Here is a 15597-nt window from a genome sequence, read left to right on the forward strand (position 1 = left end):
AGGAGAGCCTCACGGGGAAATCATTTGCATAAACCCATGGAATTTGAGGTGGAATGAGGGGATGAGGGGATGAGGGGATGAGCCCCCCCCCCCCCCCCAGCTCTGAGTGAACACCGGGGCCAGAGCACAAGATCCTGATTCCCTGTGTGGCTCTTTCCAGAGCAGCCCCACATGCTGTCTGGTCCACTCAGTGGATCAGACAGTGGGTTGGCCCAGGGATGCCAATATAAGGCCCTGAGGCTGGCCTGCTGGAGCTGGAGGGAGATGTGTCCATGGCCATGTGGCCTTCTGAGGCCTGGCTCTCATGATGCTCCAGTGCACCTGCTCGCCCACAGACTGTGGCAAAGACAGTGACGTGCTCCTCTGCACGCCCTGCGCATTTTGGTCCAGGGGTCCGGAAGCAGGCCAGCGACACCTCTTCACAGGAAGGGTAGGGAAGGAGAGAGGAGGATCAGAGAAGGACTCAGGAGACGGCTGTGTCTCAGCCTGTGTGCTGCCCCCCACTCCTCAGCCAGTGTGGACGGCGTCACAGACTAGACGCTCAACTCTGTGTTGCCAAAGGAGCGAGATCATTGGCAGGGCTGGACCAGCAGCCAGGGTGAGATACCATCGGAGGTCCCTCCTGCTGAGACACGGTCCCACCCCCACTCCCATGGGCGTCAGAATGCCCCTATTGTTCTGGAAAACACAGTGCCCTGGATTCCTCCGAAAGGCCCATAGACTGGGATTGCTGAGGTACTGTGGGCTGCACTGTGCTCCCTTCATTCCTGTGTTGAAGCCCTGACCCCCAACACTCCTGAAAGTGACTGTGGTGATGGGTCCTTTAAAGAGATGATAAGGTTAAAAAAAAGTCATCTTCATTTAAGGTGAACTTATTCAATATGATGGTCGTCCTTATAGGAGGAATTTAGGACACAGGAAAAGGAGGAGGATGGCGGTGGGGGAGGGGTAGAAGGCCGTCTACACCCAGAGAGAGGCCTCAGAAGAACCAGCGACACCTTGACTTAGGACTTCCAGCCCCTGGACCCACTGTGAGAGAGTAGTCTCTTCTATTTATGCCCCAGCCCCTGGCACTTTGTGATGGCTGCCCCAGCAGACTGCCGACTGGGGGGCCTGTTGTTGGGCCCATCAGCCCTTCCTGCCCTCTTCCACTGAGTCCTCTTTGAATGAGGAACACGTTGAAAACAGGGTGATGATGGGCAGCCCGGGTGGCTCAGCGGTTTGGTGCCGCCTTCAGCCCAGGGCATGATCCTGGAGATCCTGGATCGAGTCCCACGTCGGGCTCCCTGCGTGGAGCCTGCTTCTCCCTCTGCCAGTGTCTCTGCCTCTCTCTCTGTCTGTCATGAATAAATAAATAAAATCTTAAAAAAAAAAAAAAAGAAAGAAAAAGAAAACAAGATGATGAAGAACATGCTGTGTCCTTGGCCTTTAAAGTGGTGAATTTTGCTGGTACTTGTTCAGAGGTTACCCTGGGATTAATAGTACCAGGCCCCGGTGTGGAGGGAGAGCCCGCCGGGAGTGGCCCAGCGTGCCGAGAGCCACAGCCGCACAGTTCAGTGGAGAACTCACTCGTGGCTGCCACTGGGGTCCTAGCCGAGTCTGTGGCTCCCATCTCGGGTCAGCACCTACAGGTGAGGGATGCAGGTTTGGAGAGTCCTCCTCGAGCAGCCAAAGGGAACTCACCCCGGGGATACCTCCAACATCTGTGGGTCAGTGTGGGGGCAGCACTAGCCACTCACTGTGCTGGCGGCAGTCCCCCCAGGTGCCCTGGGTTCACCTTGATGCCAGCAGACTGTGACCTCTTGGAGGGCAAGCAGATACCTGGGCTCCTCCCCCCTTGTCCTAGGGGCTTTGAGCTTCCACCTGCAGAGGGGGATGGGGAGAAGGAACCCTGCGAATGGGCCGGCCATTTCCCAGCCAGGCAATGACTGTGGGAGGCTGAGCAGCCCCCTAGACGGCGGCTGAGGGCTTAAACAGCCTGGGGAGGGCAACACCCAGTGCTCACACGGATGCTCTGTTGAGAACCATGACTCTGCTGCCTACACAGTATGTGAGGAGAGCTTACAGCGACGGGAGGGCAAGCTGGGTGGTTGGATCCCAGGTGCAAAATTCGGTGCACAGCTGGCCTGTCCCACTGTCCATTGGGCACCATGGGAAGAGTGGCTGGGTGCACAAAGCCCTGGATGGTGGTGAGTCCCTCCCATGACTCGAAGTCCAGGTGCCGGGATGGGCCAGCCAGAAGATGTGGGAAGGCTACGTGCACACAGGTGGCCACTCCCTACACTGGTGGGTGATGGAGTCTCTGTGCTGCTGTCAGGCCCTTGCCGAAAGGACCCCGGCATCTTGCTCACTGCAGACTCTCTTGAGCCAAGAGCAAAATAGTTTTCACAGGCCGTCCGTTTCAATCCATTGCAGGAGGGCCGGGGCAGGGATGCTGACCTTGGGGTCAGCTACCACCAGTCACTGCTGTGTGAATCTGGGCCAGGTGATCAGCATATTTCATGTCCGAAAGGAAGTCTGCATGTGAATTCTGGCTCCACCACAGATGAGCTGGTACTTTGGGTAAGTCTCTGACCCTCTTGGGTCCCCTATGGGGCGGCTGACCTCACTGTGCCCATGGACATTCAGATCATGACCCAAATAGTCATGTTGTTCTCCTACAGTCCTGGGCTGGCAGGTCAGGCCACTCAGTTTGAGAACTTTTCTCTGAATTTCTCAGAGATGGGATGGAAACTTGCCTCCCAACCTGGCTCCAGGCTTGGATGGAGAGGAAACTCACCTTTGTCAGCTTGGCCAAGACATCACACTCCTTGCTCTTCAGGGATAGGATCAAACCCATCTGGCCTGTCTGCTCACGGCCACGAGCTGCAAGGCTTCTCATTGCCGAGAGGCAGCCTGGGTGGCCAGTCGCCTGATGGAGGCCCGCGTGACTGTCTGAGGAGTGCCCCGTGTCCTTGCGGAAAAGCTGGAACTCCTTCCTTAAATCTGTACTATTTCCTGGTAACCAAGCCACTGACCTATGGCAGCACCCCAAGTCGTGGAGGGAGGCTGGCCTTCCCACTGGTGGGGAGCACTCTAGGGGCCAGACAGTGCTGGGGGCTGTGGTCTCAGGAGTGTCAGGTGCAATGTCTCATTAAAAGGCATAAAAAAAGGACCAGCTTCAGCTTAGCCCCCCGCACCCCTCGTACATAAACACATGCACACAACACACACACACACACACATAACACACACACACACACACACACACACACACACACTTCCCTTGATCATATATATGATTTATGGAGGTTGGAAAAAAAAAAGGGAAAGAACGTGTTGCTTTACTTAATGTGTCTTGTACCTCTCCCCCCATCTTGTCCTCTCTGTGTACTGTCCACATCTGGAGGGGTGCACCTGGCAGATAGGAAGCTGACTGTGAAGTTGGGGGCAGCCACCTGCCACCTACCTCAAGAAGCAGCATGTAGCTAACTCCCAGCAAAGCTAACTCCCCCATCCTTGTCTCTAGAACGGTGGAGGTTAAGGGGATTTGGGGGAGTCTCCCACCATTCTGGAGATGGAACTGCAGACCGGGGCGCTGGCCCCAGCCCTGTCCCAGCACCAGGGCAGGAGCTGTTTGCTCAAGGAGGTGGGGGTGGGACAGCTCTGGGGCTTCAAGTCCTTTCATCCACCTTCACCTCTTCTCTTTTTCAGAACCCGGGCTAAAGCTCTCCCAGAAGGGAAGATTCCTGGGGTGGGGGTGGGGGGGCTGATGGGAAGGGCAGCCCACTGCCCCAGGGGACTGACCTCCCCAGGCCTGAAGAAGTAAAGGCAGGTGTCCATCAGGAGTCCCCAGGGCAGCAGGTCCTGACCCCTCGCTCCTTTGCCCGCTGTCACCTCCCCAAGGGGCATCTTCTCTGGTTTCCTTTTGTGGCAGAGGGGTCACCAGGAGTAGGCAGGAGCGAGGAGAGGGGTGGGGGTTGCAGGCCGGCTTCGCCTGATTAAGATCCCAGATGTGCAACCTCCAGGCTCACTCAGGGACCCTTGGGGAGTCAGACCCTAACTTGGGCTCCCACGCCCAATCTGTGGCGAGGGGGAAGGGGGGAAGGTGGAGGGCGGGTCCTCCGGGCGGGATGACAAGTCGGCCACAGTCTTGGGCGCCCCGATCTGGCTGGAGTGGAAATTCAGTCTCCACCCAGAAGAGGAGCTCGGAACTCCTCCACGTAAAAGAAAAAGTTGGGCTGCGCTGCAACTTTTTTTTTTTTTTTTTTTTGTAACCCAAAGTGATCGGACTCGGGGCCCCTCCGGTGTGGCTCCGCGGAGAGGGCCGGGCGCTGGCACCGCGGCGGGAAGGGTCGGGGGCGCGGGGGGGCCGCAGGGCGCGTCGGCGCGCGCTCCCCGGGAGGCTGAGGCCGCCCCCGCCCCAGCCCCGCGCCGCCCCCGCCCCCAGCCCCGCGTCGCCCCCGCGCCCGCGCGCGCCCCCGCGCCCGCGCGGCCCCGGGCCGGCCCCTTCCTCGCCGCGACTCGCCCGCTGGCCCCACCCCCTCGCCCGCGGCGCCCAGTGGGAGGCGGGGGCGGCCCGGCCGAGCGCGGCGCCGGGCTCTGATTTGCTGCGCGCGCGGGGGATCGACAGCCGCGGCGGGTGCCTTCCCGGAGGGAGGGGGGGAGGGACGGGGGGAAAAGCGCAGGGCGCCCGAGGCGAGGTCGGCACTCCCCGTCCCCGCGGCTGGCGCAGGACCTCACTCGAGCGGAGCGCCCACGGGGAGCGGGTCGCGGGGCGGCGGCGGCGGCCAGGAGGCGGCGAGAAGGAGCCGGAGGAGGCGAGGAGGCGAGGGCGCGAGCCGAGCGGGGTCCCGGCCGCCCCGCGGACCAGAGTCGACCCCCGCCCGTGGGCGAGCGCGCCAGCCGGCCTCGGCCCGAGGGAGAGCGCGGCGCCCGCTCCCCATGACTCCCTAGGGCGCGCGGTCCCGCCGAGTCCGCTCCCTGCCGGGCCGTGCCCCGCGCCCCTGCGTCCCCGCGCGCCCCGACCCGCGCCCCGCGCCCCGCGCCCCGCGCCCCGCGGCATGGACGTCCACACCCGCTGGAAAGCGCGCAGCCCGCCGCGCCCGGGCGCCCCGCTGCTGTCCTCGCCGCCGCTGCTGCTGCTGCTGCTGCTGCTGTGGGCGCCGCCTCCGAGCCGCGCAGGTAAGGCGCGGGGCGCGGGGCGCGGGGGCGCGGGGGCGCCTGTCATCCCCGGCCGCCGCGGGCCGCCCTCCGGGTGCCGGTCCTGGGCGCCGGGCAGCGGGACGCGCCGGCACGGGACCCCGCGGCCACGGGGCGTTGGGGCGCGGAGGGCTGTCCACGAGGCCGGCAAACTTTGTCCTGAAAGAGAGCTGCTCCCACATCACTCGCGCTGGGCAGCACAACTTCCTCTCCTGAAACCTGGGAAGGGTCGCCCCCTAGAGTCACAGCCCGTCAACTCCGGCCGGGCTCCTGGAGTCAGGGGACAGTGGTCCCTGGTAGGGGAATCCCAGAAGCTTGAGCTTGAGCACCCCCCCTCGGGGCTTGCACTGCCCCCCCCCCCCAAACCGGGCTTGCACTGCCCGCCTCCAGGCTGGGTCTCTGCTTTCCTAGGAGTCTTGCAATCCTGGCCGCGAAGTGCTGTGGGATACTCGGGATACCCAGGAGCCCTGCTCCTAATCCCACCCCAAAACCTCCTAACCCCTCCGGAGGCAGTTTTTCTTGGGTTTCCCTTCCAGAGATGGGGGGCGTGGAGCAGAGCCAGGAGATGGTGGTGGAGGTCGGGCAGAGTGGCTCAGATGGTGCCCAGATGGGGCATTCCTCCTGCCAGAGGTCTGACTTGGAAGGCGCCCTCTCCCATGGGGAGGCTGGCCGCTCGCGACTCCCTCCAGCTCAGCCTTCTGACGGGACAGTGGATTCTGAGCATCACCTTGGTGGTTACCTGTGGGATGGGCCTTCACACATCAGAGGCCCCAGAAAACCCTCTGAGTCCCCATTAACAGGTGGGGAGGCAAGGCTCATAGCTGCTGCTGTGAGGTCAGGGAAAGTGGGGGGTACAGGGGTGGGGCAGTGGGCTCAGCTGGACCAGCTGGCCCTCCTGCTCCACCGCCCACCCCTTTCCCTCCGCCACTTTGTAATTTGAAGCCCTGTGGGAAGAGTCACTTTCTATGTTCCCCTTGCCAGTTAAGATCCTCTCTCCCTTTCTCCTGGCATGCTGAGTGTGCGGTGGGCCAAAGGGGACGAGCAGGAGTCAGGGTGTGCGGCCAACAGGGGGGCCGGGGGAGACAAGGGGTGCCTAGCCTAGCTCTGGGAACCTGGCGCCCTATCCCCTTGCTGAGCTAACGGACTTGGCAATTCTCCCTGGGGATCAGTTGAAGGTGGAGGACAGTCGTGGTCTCCGGGAAGGTGGTCTGGATTCCAGTGGGGGATGTGGTCAGGGGGCCCCATGGTGGCCTTAGACCCTTCCTGCTCCTCAGGTGGGCTTTCCCATGTGCCGGAGCACACGAGGGAACCCTTCCGGGGAGCTTCGACCCCACGCAGCTGGGGCTGGGTGCTGGCTGGGGAGCGCGCCCTTGCCAGGTTTGCGCTGGCTCTGCCCCTGTGGTCCCGCCCCTGCCTGGATCCCCGCGTCCCCGAGGGCCACGGCGGCTCCTTGGAAGCGGAATCGCGGCACAGGGGTCCAGGGGTTGCACCCTTGGCTTTGGTCCGACAGTGCGCAGCGTGTGAAGCAGCCGCTGTTCTGAGCGGGTTCCCAGACGGTCCCCACCTCCCAGGGTGGGAGCGGTTTTGAAGTCCCGGGCAGGGCAGCGCGTGGCCAGGGCGGGCGGCTGCGCACCCCAGATGCGGGAGGGAGGCGGGCGGGAGCCTGTTCTCTCCATTTTGGGACGCGCCAGATGTTTTCCGAGTTTTCTCTGAACATGGCCCTTTTTTCCTACCGTCTCCTTGGCCAAGTGTGTGAAGGAATGAAAAGTAAGATTGCATTTGGGGCCGGTTAAGATTGTAACGGGCGGAGGGGAATATGTGAAATGAAACATGACCCCAATATTTGGAAATTGAGGTCATCTCCTCGGCCGGGCATTGGTCGACTCCGGTCACGTGACGGCTTCTCGCAATAATTTTGTGGGAAGAGTTGTCCAAGTTTTGTGGGACTTGACAGGTCTGAAATGGTTAACTTTCCTCTGACTCAATCAAGTTGGCTGGAAAGACACCCTTTCCATCCGTTCCCCTTCCCCTCCTCCCCAGGAGGGAGCAGTCAGTGGGAGGAGTTCGGGAGCCAGGCCTGCGCGCCCCCCAGGAGCCCTCTCCCCCATCTGGTCCACATTTCAGCGGCTGGAGGGGCGGGGGCTGCGGTCGGTGCCCCCGGCCGTGACCACCCAGCAGTGGCCGCGGGCAGGAGAGCCTTCCGCTGTGACGCTGCTCCAGGGCTGCGCCGGGGTGCCGGCCACAGCCTGCCCCGTACCCCACCCTTCAGATATTTCTGGACCTCCCCGCGGCCCCGCCCTTAGCCCGGCACAGCTGATGCCCGCCCCGCCCCGCCCCTGCCCTCTGGCCGTCTGGCCCCGCCTCCTCCCCATCACAGACACGCCGGGTGGAGCCCAGGGGGCGGGGAGCAGATGCCCCCTGCCCTCCCCTGCCCTCCCCCGCCCCCTACTTAATACCAGGACAGCGGGAGGCCAGACTAGCTTGAGCCCCGAGGGTCAAGAATGAGTCACCCACACCGGGAGGCACCCACACGCTGGAGCCCTGGGCTTGCACTTAGGGAGCGAGGCGGGGTCCCTCCCCGAGAGCTTGGCTCGCGGGCACCCTCGTGATGGATGCGCTGGCACCTGCCGCCCTGGGCCCCCAGCATCTCAAGGGACCCCTACCCCAGTCGGCGGGATAAGGGACCCCAGGTGCTGGGCCTTGAGTGCCCTTCTCTCCGCTGCAGGCGAGGCTGCGCCTCGGCATTTCAGACGTAGGGGGGAAGCGCGGATACCCCTTCACCTCCATTTACCAGCACTCCCCAGGGAGGCCTGTGCCCCAGCAGCGGGCTGGGGGTGGGGGGGTGGGGGGCGTCCACCATCTGTGGCCCCAGGGTGAGCCACAGTGTTTCAGCCCCTCCTTCCCGCCCACCTGCCCACCTCCCTCCACCCCTTCCTTCCTTCCTTCCTTCCTTCCTTCCTTCCTTCCTTCCTTCCTTCCTTCCTTCCTTCCTTCCTTCCTTCCTTTTTTCTTCCTTCCTCTCTCCATCCCTTTCCTCCTTCCTTCCTTCCTTCCTCTCTCTTTCCTTCCTCTTCCTCCCTCCCTCCCTCTCTCCCTTCCCTCCTTCCTTCCTCTTTCCCTCCTCCCTCCTCCCCCTTCCTCTCTCCCTCCCTGCACTCCTTCCTTCTTTCCTTCCTTCTGCCCCCCACCCCTTCCCTCCCTCCCTCCCTCCTCCTCCCTTTCTCTCTCTCTCCCTCCACCCCTCCTCCCTTTCCTCCCCTCTCCCCCCTCCTTCCTTTTTCACTGGAATGCCTTTGAGAGGGACCACATTGACTGCAGTCTCTACTCCTGTTCCTTCTCTCCCTTTCACTCACCCTCAGGACCTGCCTGGACTCTGGAGGCCTGGCCTGGAGGGTTATGGGAGGACAGAGGTGCAGGGGATGGGGTTCCTCACTGCAGGACCTCTAAGTCTTCTGGGAGGGGCACAGGGCTTTGTTTCACTGTTCATTTTTCTGCCAGGTATCTCTTTAAATAGTCTGGGGCCCCATTGGGAGATCTGGGAAGCTTCCTGGAGGAGGTGATGCCAAACTTGATCTCCGTTTTCTTGTTCCCCTTCCTTGGCAGGTGCCCTCATGCACCTCTGGCTTGGTTCTCACCCACCCCTCCTTCTTGGCAGGACATCCCAAACTCTGCTGTGCTGTTTGGTGTTCTCTGGGGCTGCTTCCTTGGCTGGAAAGCCCCGCATTAGCTCCGTTGGCAGGGAGCCCCCAGCTCTGCTTGTCGTGGGAGGGCTGTGCCAGCAGAAGTGGCTGCTGTGAGAAACATGGGGTCTCTGCAAGGGATGAATGGGGACCCGGGGGCTTCCTTAACCCTCTCTGCCCCTGCGTGTGAGGCTGTTGCTCCAGAGTAGTTGGATGAGTTCTGCAGACAGGCCGTGGCTGGGGATGGGGGGCTCCTGTGCTAGGGAACAAGCAGTTAGGCGCAGGAGGGGGTATCTGGTGGCTGAACCCCAGGTGCAGCATGGCTAGTTGGGGAGGGGCCTGTGCCAACTGTGTGTTTGCCTCTGAGACCCACTCGAGGTGGCTGGTCTGGGCCAGTCACCCTGCCTCATCTTTCCTGTCTTTTCCGGCTGGTTGTGTGGAATACCTGATGTAGACTGAGCCCCTGAGTCAGGAACGACATGATGTGGCTGCTCTTCTGGATGGTGTTTTTGCAAAAGGAATGGAGCATGCTGTTGCCACAGACCCCCTGTTGCCATCCCAGGAGCAGCACAGCAGAGGGACATGTGGCTGTCCCAGGAGGCACTAGGCACTAGTCCTTGGTCCTTGGACAGCCACACCTCTCCATCCTTCCCACAGGGCTCTCATCCCCAGGCTGGGTCCTCTCATCTGCTCCACATCACCTCCTGGGCCATTTGCATAGGTCCCATGAGGCAGCATATGTGAACATGCTTGACAAGAGCCCCTTGGAGGGCTGGACACACGTGTATGTGTTTCTGGGTGTGTGTGTCCGAGTATGTGCACGTGTACGATGTGCAGATTTGCATGGACCGCGTGTCCATATGTCATGTGTCGGTGTGTATGTTTGTGGGTGTATGTATGCATGTGTTTACGGGGTTTCCCGGTCCCTGGGGTGTCTGGGGAGCCTGGGGTAAGGTGACATTTCTGTCCTTACCATGGACCAGTGGGAGACACAGAGATGAACCGTGGCCAGGGGGTCTGCTGGGGACCCATGAGGCTGGGGGTCCTGCGGCAGGGCAAGTAGGGTCCTGCTGGGCCTGATCATTTGATGCAATGTTTTTACTCACATGAGGGCGATGTGATACTGTAGTTTCTCTTTCCCCCCTTATTTTGGCTCCCCCCATAGAAGCCACTCCTCTGTTGTCTGCACTCTGCCAAATGTTCCTTTTCAGGTTTCTGGCCTGGCTCAGCTTGTGGGGATCCTGAGATCTGCAGGTGGAGCTAGCTTTGGCCCTTCTCACAGGCAGACCTGCCTCTGCTGCGGGCACAGCATGAGGACCAGGTGTGGGTGATGCTCAGGGCAGCCGGGCTGGAGCCACACAGCCTGGATTTAGACCCTGGCTCCACTCCTACCAATGGTGCATTTAACACCATTGTGCCTCAGTTTCCCCATCTTGAAGAAAGGAATGATGATCATAAGTCCCGCAGGGTTCTTTGTGTGGGTTCAATGCATAATGTATGCAGAGCACAGAGTGAGCCCAGTTACCACCATTTGTCCTGCCCAGACCCTGACGCAGCACGAGGCAGTGGGTATGGGGCCCAGGGCCGAGTTCCTGGCCCTGCTCACTGGCTGGCTGTGTGAGGGACTCCTCTCTCCTGCGGACAGTGTCACATCAGTGCCTCCCTCGTGGGAGAAACAGGAGAGGTGATACAGAAAGTGTCCCCTGGTGAGTTTATTAGACCACTTGCCAGGACTTCTGTGGTGTTGAGGCTAGGCGTGGAGATAGCTTCCCTTCCTCCCAGGCCACCCCCACTTTACAAGGAGGAATTGGGGTGCAGGGATGGGAACTGATCTGCCCCCATTCCACCTCAAGGACTCCAGTTTTCTGCCTCTGTGACATGCCCATGAGTGACCACTGGTGCCCTGGATGTGTTTGTGCTGGGGTGGGCGCAGGTGGGGGCTTTGGCAGCTCAGATGCTGCCTGTGCTGCCCCAGGTGGCTGGAAAGCCATGTACGGAACAGATGAATGCACACTTGGATGTGAGTGGGTGTGTGTGGCTGGTGGTGTGGGTCATGGGGGTCACACAGTCTGAGGCATCATCCCATCAGCTTTGACTCACCCAGTAGTTTTCTGGCAGATTCCCCAACCTAAGTAATAGCCCCACATTAGAAGTAAATGTCGCCATTCTTTGGTGATTCAGGCCTAGGAAACGGGACCACAGTCTGACCCAGTTTCTCCAAAGTTTCATGCCACAGAACTCCAGGGGGGCGCTGCAGTGTCTCTGTGCATGGTCTGGGGGTACCTTTGTTTTCTGTTTCCCACACCTGTGATCCTATGGGGGCGGCACTCATCTGGCCTAGTTTGCCTTGCCAATAGGGATCCTGATGACCTCTTTACTATTCTACCCAATGCCACAAAATGCCATCAGAATGTGTGCATGCAGCAGAATTGGTCTCACATGGTAAAACTCGGAGCCCGCATTGGAAACAGTGATCTCACAATGACAGAGAGTGAGCGTTTTAACGTCACTGGGAGGCGGGAAGCAATCTTCTGGAGGGATCTAGAGTGGTGGTGCATATGCCCGAAGTGTTGGGGGACCTCCAGCGCGACTCGGACCTGTGCGGGGCATGGGGCACGGGTGGCAGGTGCATGGCTGAGCGGCAGGTGAGCGTGCTACAGGCCGCGGGAGCTTCCAGTGCGGTGGGGGCATCAGACTCCCGCGCAGGTGATTGGGTCCAGTGGAGGGCAAGGTGGGAGGTGCTTGTGGAACATTCACCAGCAAGGGCTGCCACCCGCTCATCAGAGGCTAATCAGAGGGGAGGCACCTTCCAGCCATGGCGCTGGCCAATCAGAGGCCAGGCTGCTCTGTCAGACTCTGCTGTCCTGCCCAGAGCGAGTTAGAAGGGAGGCGGGGGAGGCGGGTGTCCCTCCGAGGACCAGACGGCACTTTTCCAGGTGTGTCCCCCTGGCTCCTGTACATCTTTAGGGAGGCCCTGTCCCGGGGGTCCCTGGAGCACCTGTGGTCCTCCCTCCGGCCCTGCAGCGGGTGGGGCTGGTCCCATCCTGCAGAGGCAGCCCACGGCCCCCTGGCTCCCAGTGACCAGGGCCCTCAGGATGGTGCGGGACCATCACAGATGCTGGTGTGCCAGGCGAGGGGACTTCGATGCTTGGGGCTTTGTTTCTGGGTGGCTGCCCTGCCCACGGGGGGTCTTCTGGGAGCCTTGGCCTCCCTGTCTCCTTTGTTTCTGATGCTGAGCTGCTCAGTTCCTGCTACACCGAGCCAGGCCGAGGGTCAAGGCCTTCTTGGGGAGGACAGCGGGGCGGTTGTGCACCCAGTGGGCGCCTGGGGCCCTGGACTGCTGGGAGGGCCAGCAGGGAAGGGCCACCTCTCACCCAGAAGCTCAGTTTGGTCTCAGGAAGGCCAAGCTGTATTGGGGCTTCTCCCATCCTCCAGGTCTTGGGGAGAAGTGACCGTGACCTCCTCTCTGTTCAGTTTCTTCCTTGCTTTACTCTGTTCTGTGTTCTCTGGAGACGGTGTGCAGTGCGAGGGGAGCTCCAGCTTCCTCCTGGGGAGGGAGGTGAAGGAGGTGGCCTGGGGGGGGCAGCTCCCCATGGGGACATGCTGTCCTTCTGAGGAGAGTGCAGCAGCATCCCAGCTGGTGTAATGCAGTGGAGGAAGGGACCAGGCTTCTGTGCCTCTTAGGCTGAAAATGCTCGCATCCCAGGGCAGGGGTGACTAGCAGTTCCTAGGATGGAAGTTCCAAAACAGGATTTCCGAATGGAATCATTTTCCAGGGATGTACTTTGTCATTCAGATTTATAGTTGAGATAAGGGCTGTTATCTCAGAAAGCGCTGCTTGCCAGTGGCTCCATTTCACTGACCGCTGGAACCTGTGGATCCTCCTTAGGCACCCGGTGTGGTGGGGCCAGTGTGGGGTGGGCGCCGCTGGGTGGATGAGTGCAGCGAGCGTGCTCTGGGGGAGGAGCTGGAGTCAGCCCAGAGCTGGGGAGTGTTGGGGGCAGACTGGTGCTCCCTCAGGGTCATCCTCCTTCCCTGGAACAGGTCAGTGGCAGGTTTCAGCATAAATGATGGTGGGGACACTTAGGAGCAGAGATGGGCCAAGAGGGAAGAAGGGGCGGCAGGCGCTCCCCTTCCCTGTGTCTGCCCTGCTTTCTTTGGTGTGGCCCCAGTGATCAGGGGAAATTTCAAAGGTAGCACCACAACTCCCACAATCCACATGGGCTGGGCCAGCGTGTGCCCACTGCTAACCCACTCCTCTCCACCCCAACGACTGTGACACTGACCATTGCGTCACACTTAGCTGGAGACTCTGCTGGCTGTTTCAGCCCAGGACTTCGTCTCTGAGGTGTGTCTGTGTGGGAGGGAAGATGAGCATCCCCACCTGAGGGACACGGAGATGAGCAAAGAGTTCTGTGTCCTGGTTCTTAGCTCCCCTAGGGGCTGGGAGGGCGGGGAGCCTGGTCCTATGGTCTGTGCCCAGTGCCCAGGCTCAGCGTGGGTATCTAAGCACCGAGGAGAACCTCACAGTTTCCCCATCTGTGAAATGGGCATAAACCAGTGCCTGTCTCCGAAGCCTGCTGGAAGGATGGGAGGAAATCAGTCAGGACTTGCCTAAGGACTGTCATGGTGCTGGTTCTGGCAGTTATTACTGCTGGGTATTGAGTGCTGGATGTGAATGTAGGGCCTCTGTGTTGGTAGTTACTGGGGGAGCTCATTCAGGCCTTGGAGCTGAGCCACTTGGGGTTTGGTAAGGTGCCAAGGGAGAGAAGGCATCACCCATCCTTGTCCTCTTTAGGCCCAAGGAGGACGGGCTGGGTTCATGGTGCAGGCTCTGGGCTCTCCACCTGCTGCAGGCCCTGAGTGGGATATTCCTGAGACAGGAGGACACTGGGTGCACTGGTCACGTGAGGCTCTGTGTCCCCCGGGCAGTTGGGGTGCTGGGGCCTGAGAGCAGAGGACAGCGTGTGGCCAGGAGAGGCTCAGCCTGACTGCAGGGAGGCCAGAGGCCCCGCCCTGCTGCCTGGTCACTGTCACTTCAGCCGGAACAGGGTTCCCCCGCCCCTCAGGGATGTCCCAGCCCCAAGGGCTGGTCCCGAGGCAGCAGCTCTGCAGACATTTTGCAGAAGGCTGGGGCTCCCTGGATCTGGGACCCTGGCCTGGTTCCCTGGTGCTTTCTGGGGTTGACTGGGAGCAACAGAGGTGGGGGGGGGGCAGGTCCAGTTTCCTGTGAGGTGAGGCTTTGAGTGGGCTCAGCGGGGGATCCCCAAGAAAGAGGATGGGAGCAGCACCTCCTCTGGCTGCCCCTCTCCATGGGAGGCCGGCCCCCATCCCTCCTGCAGTCTGCCACTTCTTTGACTTTCGAAAAGGAGGTTCAGGAGATGAGGGTGGGAAGCACAGATGAGTCAGCACCCAGGGAATAGGAGAGTGGCTTCCGAGGCCCAGAGAGCAGGGTGGGGGACTCCTGGCTGTGTGACCTGCAGTGCTTTGCTGGACCTCTCTGATCCGAGTTAGCTTATCTCCAAATCGGAGACAATAGCACCAGGCAGGAGGGTGGGGGGGGGGGGCGGCAGGGATTAGTTCTGGTGACCTGTGCGTGAACATCGAGCCCTTAGTGGGGTGTCCTGCATCCTGTGTTCAGGGCAGTAGGGCAGGCGGAGTCATGTTAATCCATGGTCAGAGTTGTCACTGTAGTCGTTAGCATGTCACAATAATATCATATCGTTATTGTTACTTTGTGTCAGTTGTTATTACTGGCAGAGCTGGGGAGGCAGGAATCGTCAGGGAAAAGCGGGAATACAGCTTCTGCTTGCAGGTGCAGGGCTTAGCTGGATTGAGAGGCGGCTGGCCAGCTAGTGCAAAGGGCCCAGCTAGTGACGGAGGGGCGCATCCAGGAGGGGTCGGAGTGCATTGGACAGATGATACTCTCCAGGGTGGGGGGGTGCTGTCCAAGTTTCTACTGCACTGAATACCCTGGAGCTACTTCGGGCCCATTTCCTTGGCCTAGGGTGGGGGGGGGGGCAGGGGCCAAGACCCCGGCAGCGGACATGCCCAGCGTCCTGGGGAAGGAACTGGAGGTCATTCTGGGAGTCAGTGGTCTGGCCTCTGGCCTCAGGGTTGTTTTGCTGACTCATCAACTCAGAACTGGAGGGCTTTGGGGTTCTGGGGGCTGAAGGCTGCTGAGATATAGAGGGACCAGACCCCTGGGGTGGGCTTTGTTGCCCAGTGTCCTGCAGCTGGGAGGGGAACCCGGTGGTCTTGGATCTCCACCATCAGGGGGACGGTGCATGAACCTTGTGGATTCCTCCTGGGATTCACGGCCTGAGGCTCTCAGGTCTGTCCCAGGGTTCCTTCCATCCCAGGTAGGTTTGATGGCCATTCGGACACCCACCATCCTGTGCAGGCTGATGGTACCCGGAGTGGAAAGTGCTGGAACCCAGCCTCCAGAGTCCATGGTTTTCACCTGCATGCCACAAACTGCGGAGCTTTCCAACTTCTTAATGCTTCCTTGCTCACCAGAAATACACTGAAAGCTGCTTCAAAGTGAGGACACTCCCTGTGTTCCTCACTTGGTGGCTTCCCTCTGCATCTGAGCCACCAGGATCTGCCCAGGCAGAGGAGCGTGCTGGGGGCAGTATAGGCCAGGCCTGAGTCGGGTCTTCCGGCTCTGAATCAGCTCAGCCTTCCCCTCCCTGCAGTGCCCTTGGCCCTCCATGTGGACAGGCCCCCAGCTCCC

The 15597-nt window shown here is 60.7% G+C and overlaps 1 protein-coding gene across 2 annotated transcripts in view; it reads left to right on the forward strand.

Moving 5' to 3' along the window:
- Nucleotides 1-5041: 5041 nt before the first annotated feature.
- The window catches only part of COL5A1 (collagen type V alpha 1 chain), a 150446-nt gene continuing 139890 nt past the window's right edge, over nt 5042-15597 (forward strand). For both annotated transcript variants that reach the window (XM_038548863.1, XM_038548864.1), the window contains exon 1: nt 5042-5163. In XM_038548863.1, the coding sequence (XP_038404791.1) occupies nt 5043-5163 (121 nt within the window). In that variant the 5' untranslated portion in view covers nt 5042. The remainder of the gene's footprint in view (nt 5164-15597) is intronic.

This window comes from Canis lupus, chromosome 9 (assembly GCF_011100685.1).
Source record: "Canis lupus familiaris isolate Mischka breed German Shepherd chromosome 9, alternate assembly UU_Cfam_GSD_1.0, whole genome shotgun sequence".
Taxonomy (NCBI): Eukaryota; Metazoa; Chordata; class Mammalia; order Carnivora; family Canidae; genus Canis; species Canis lupus.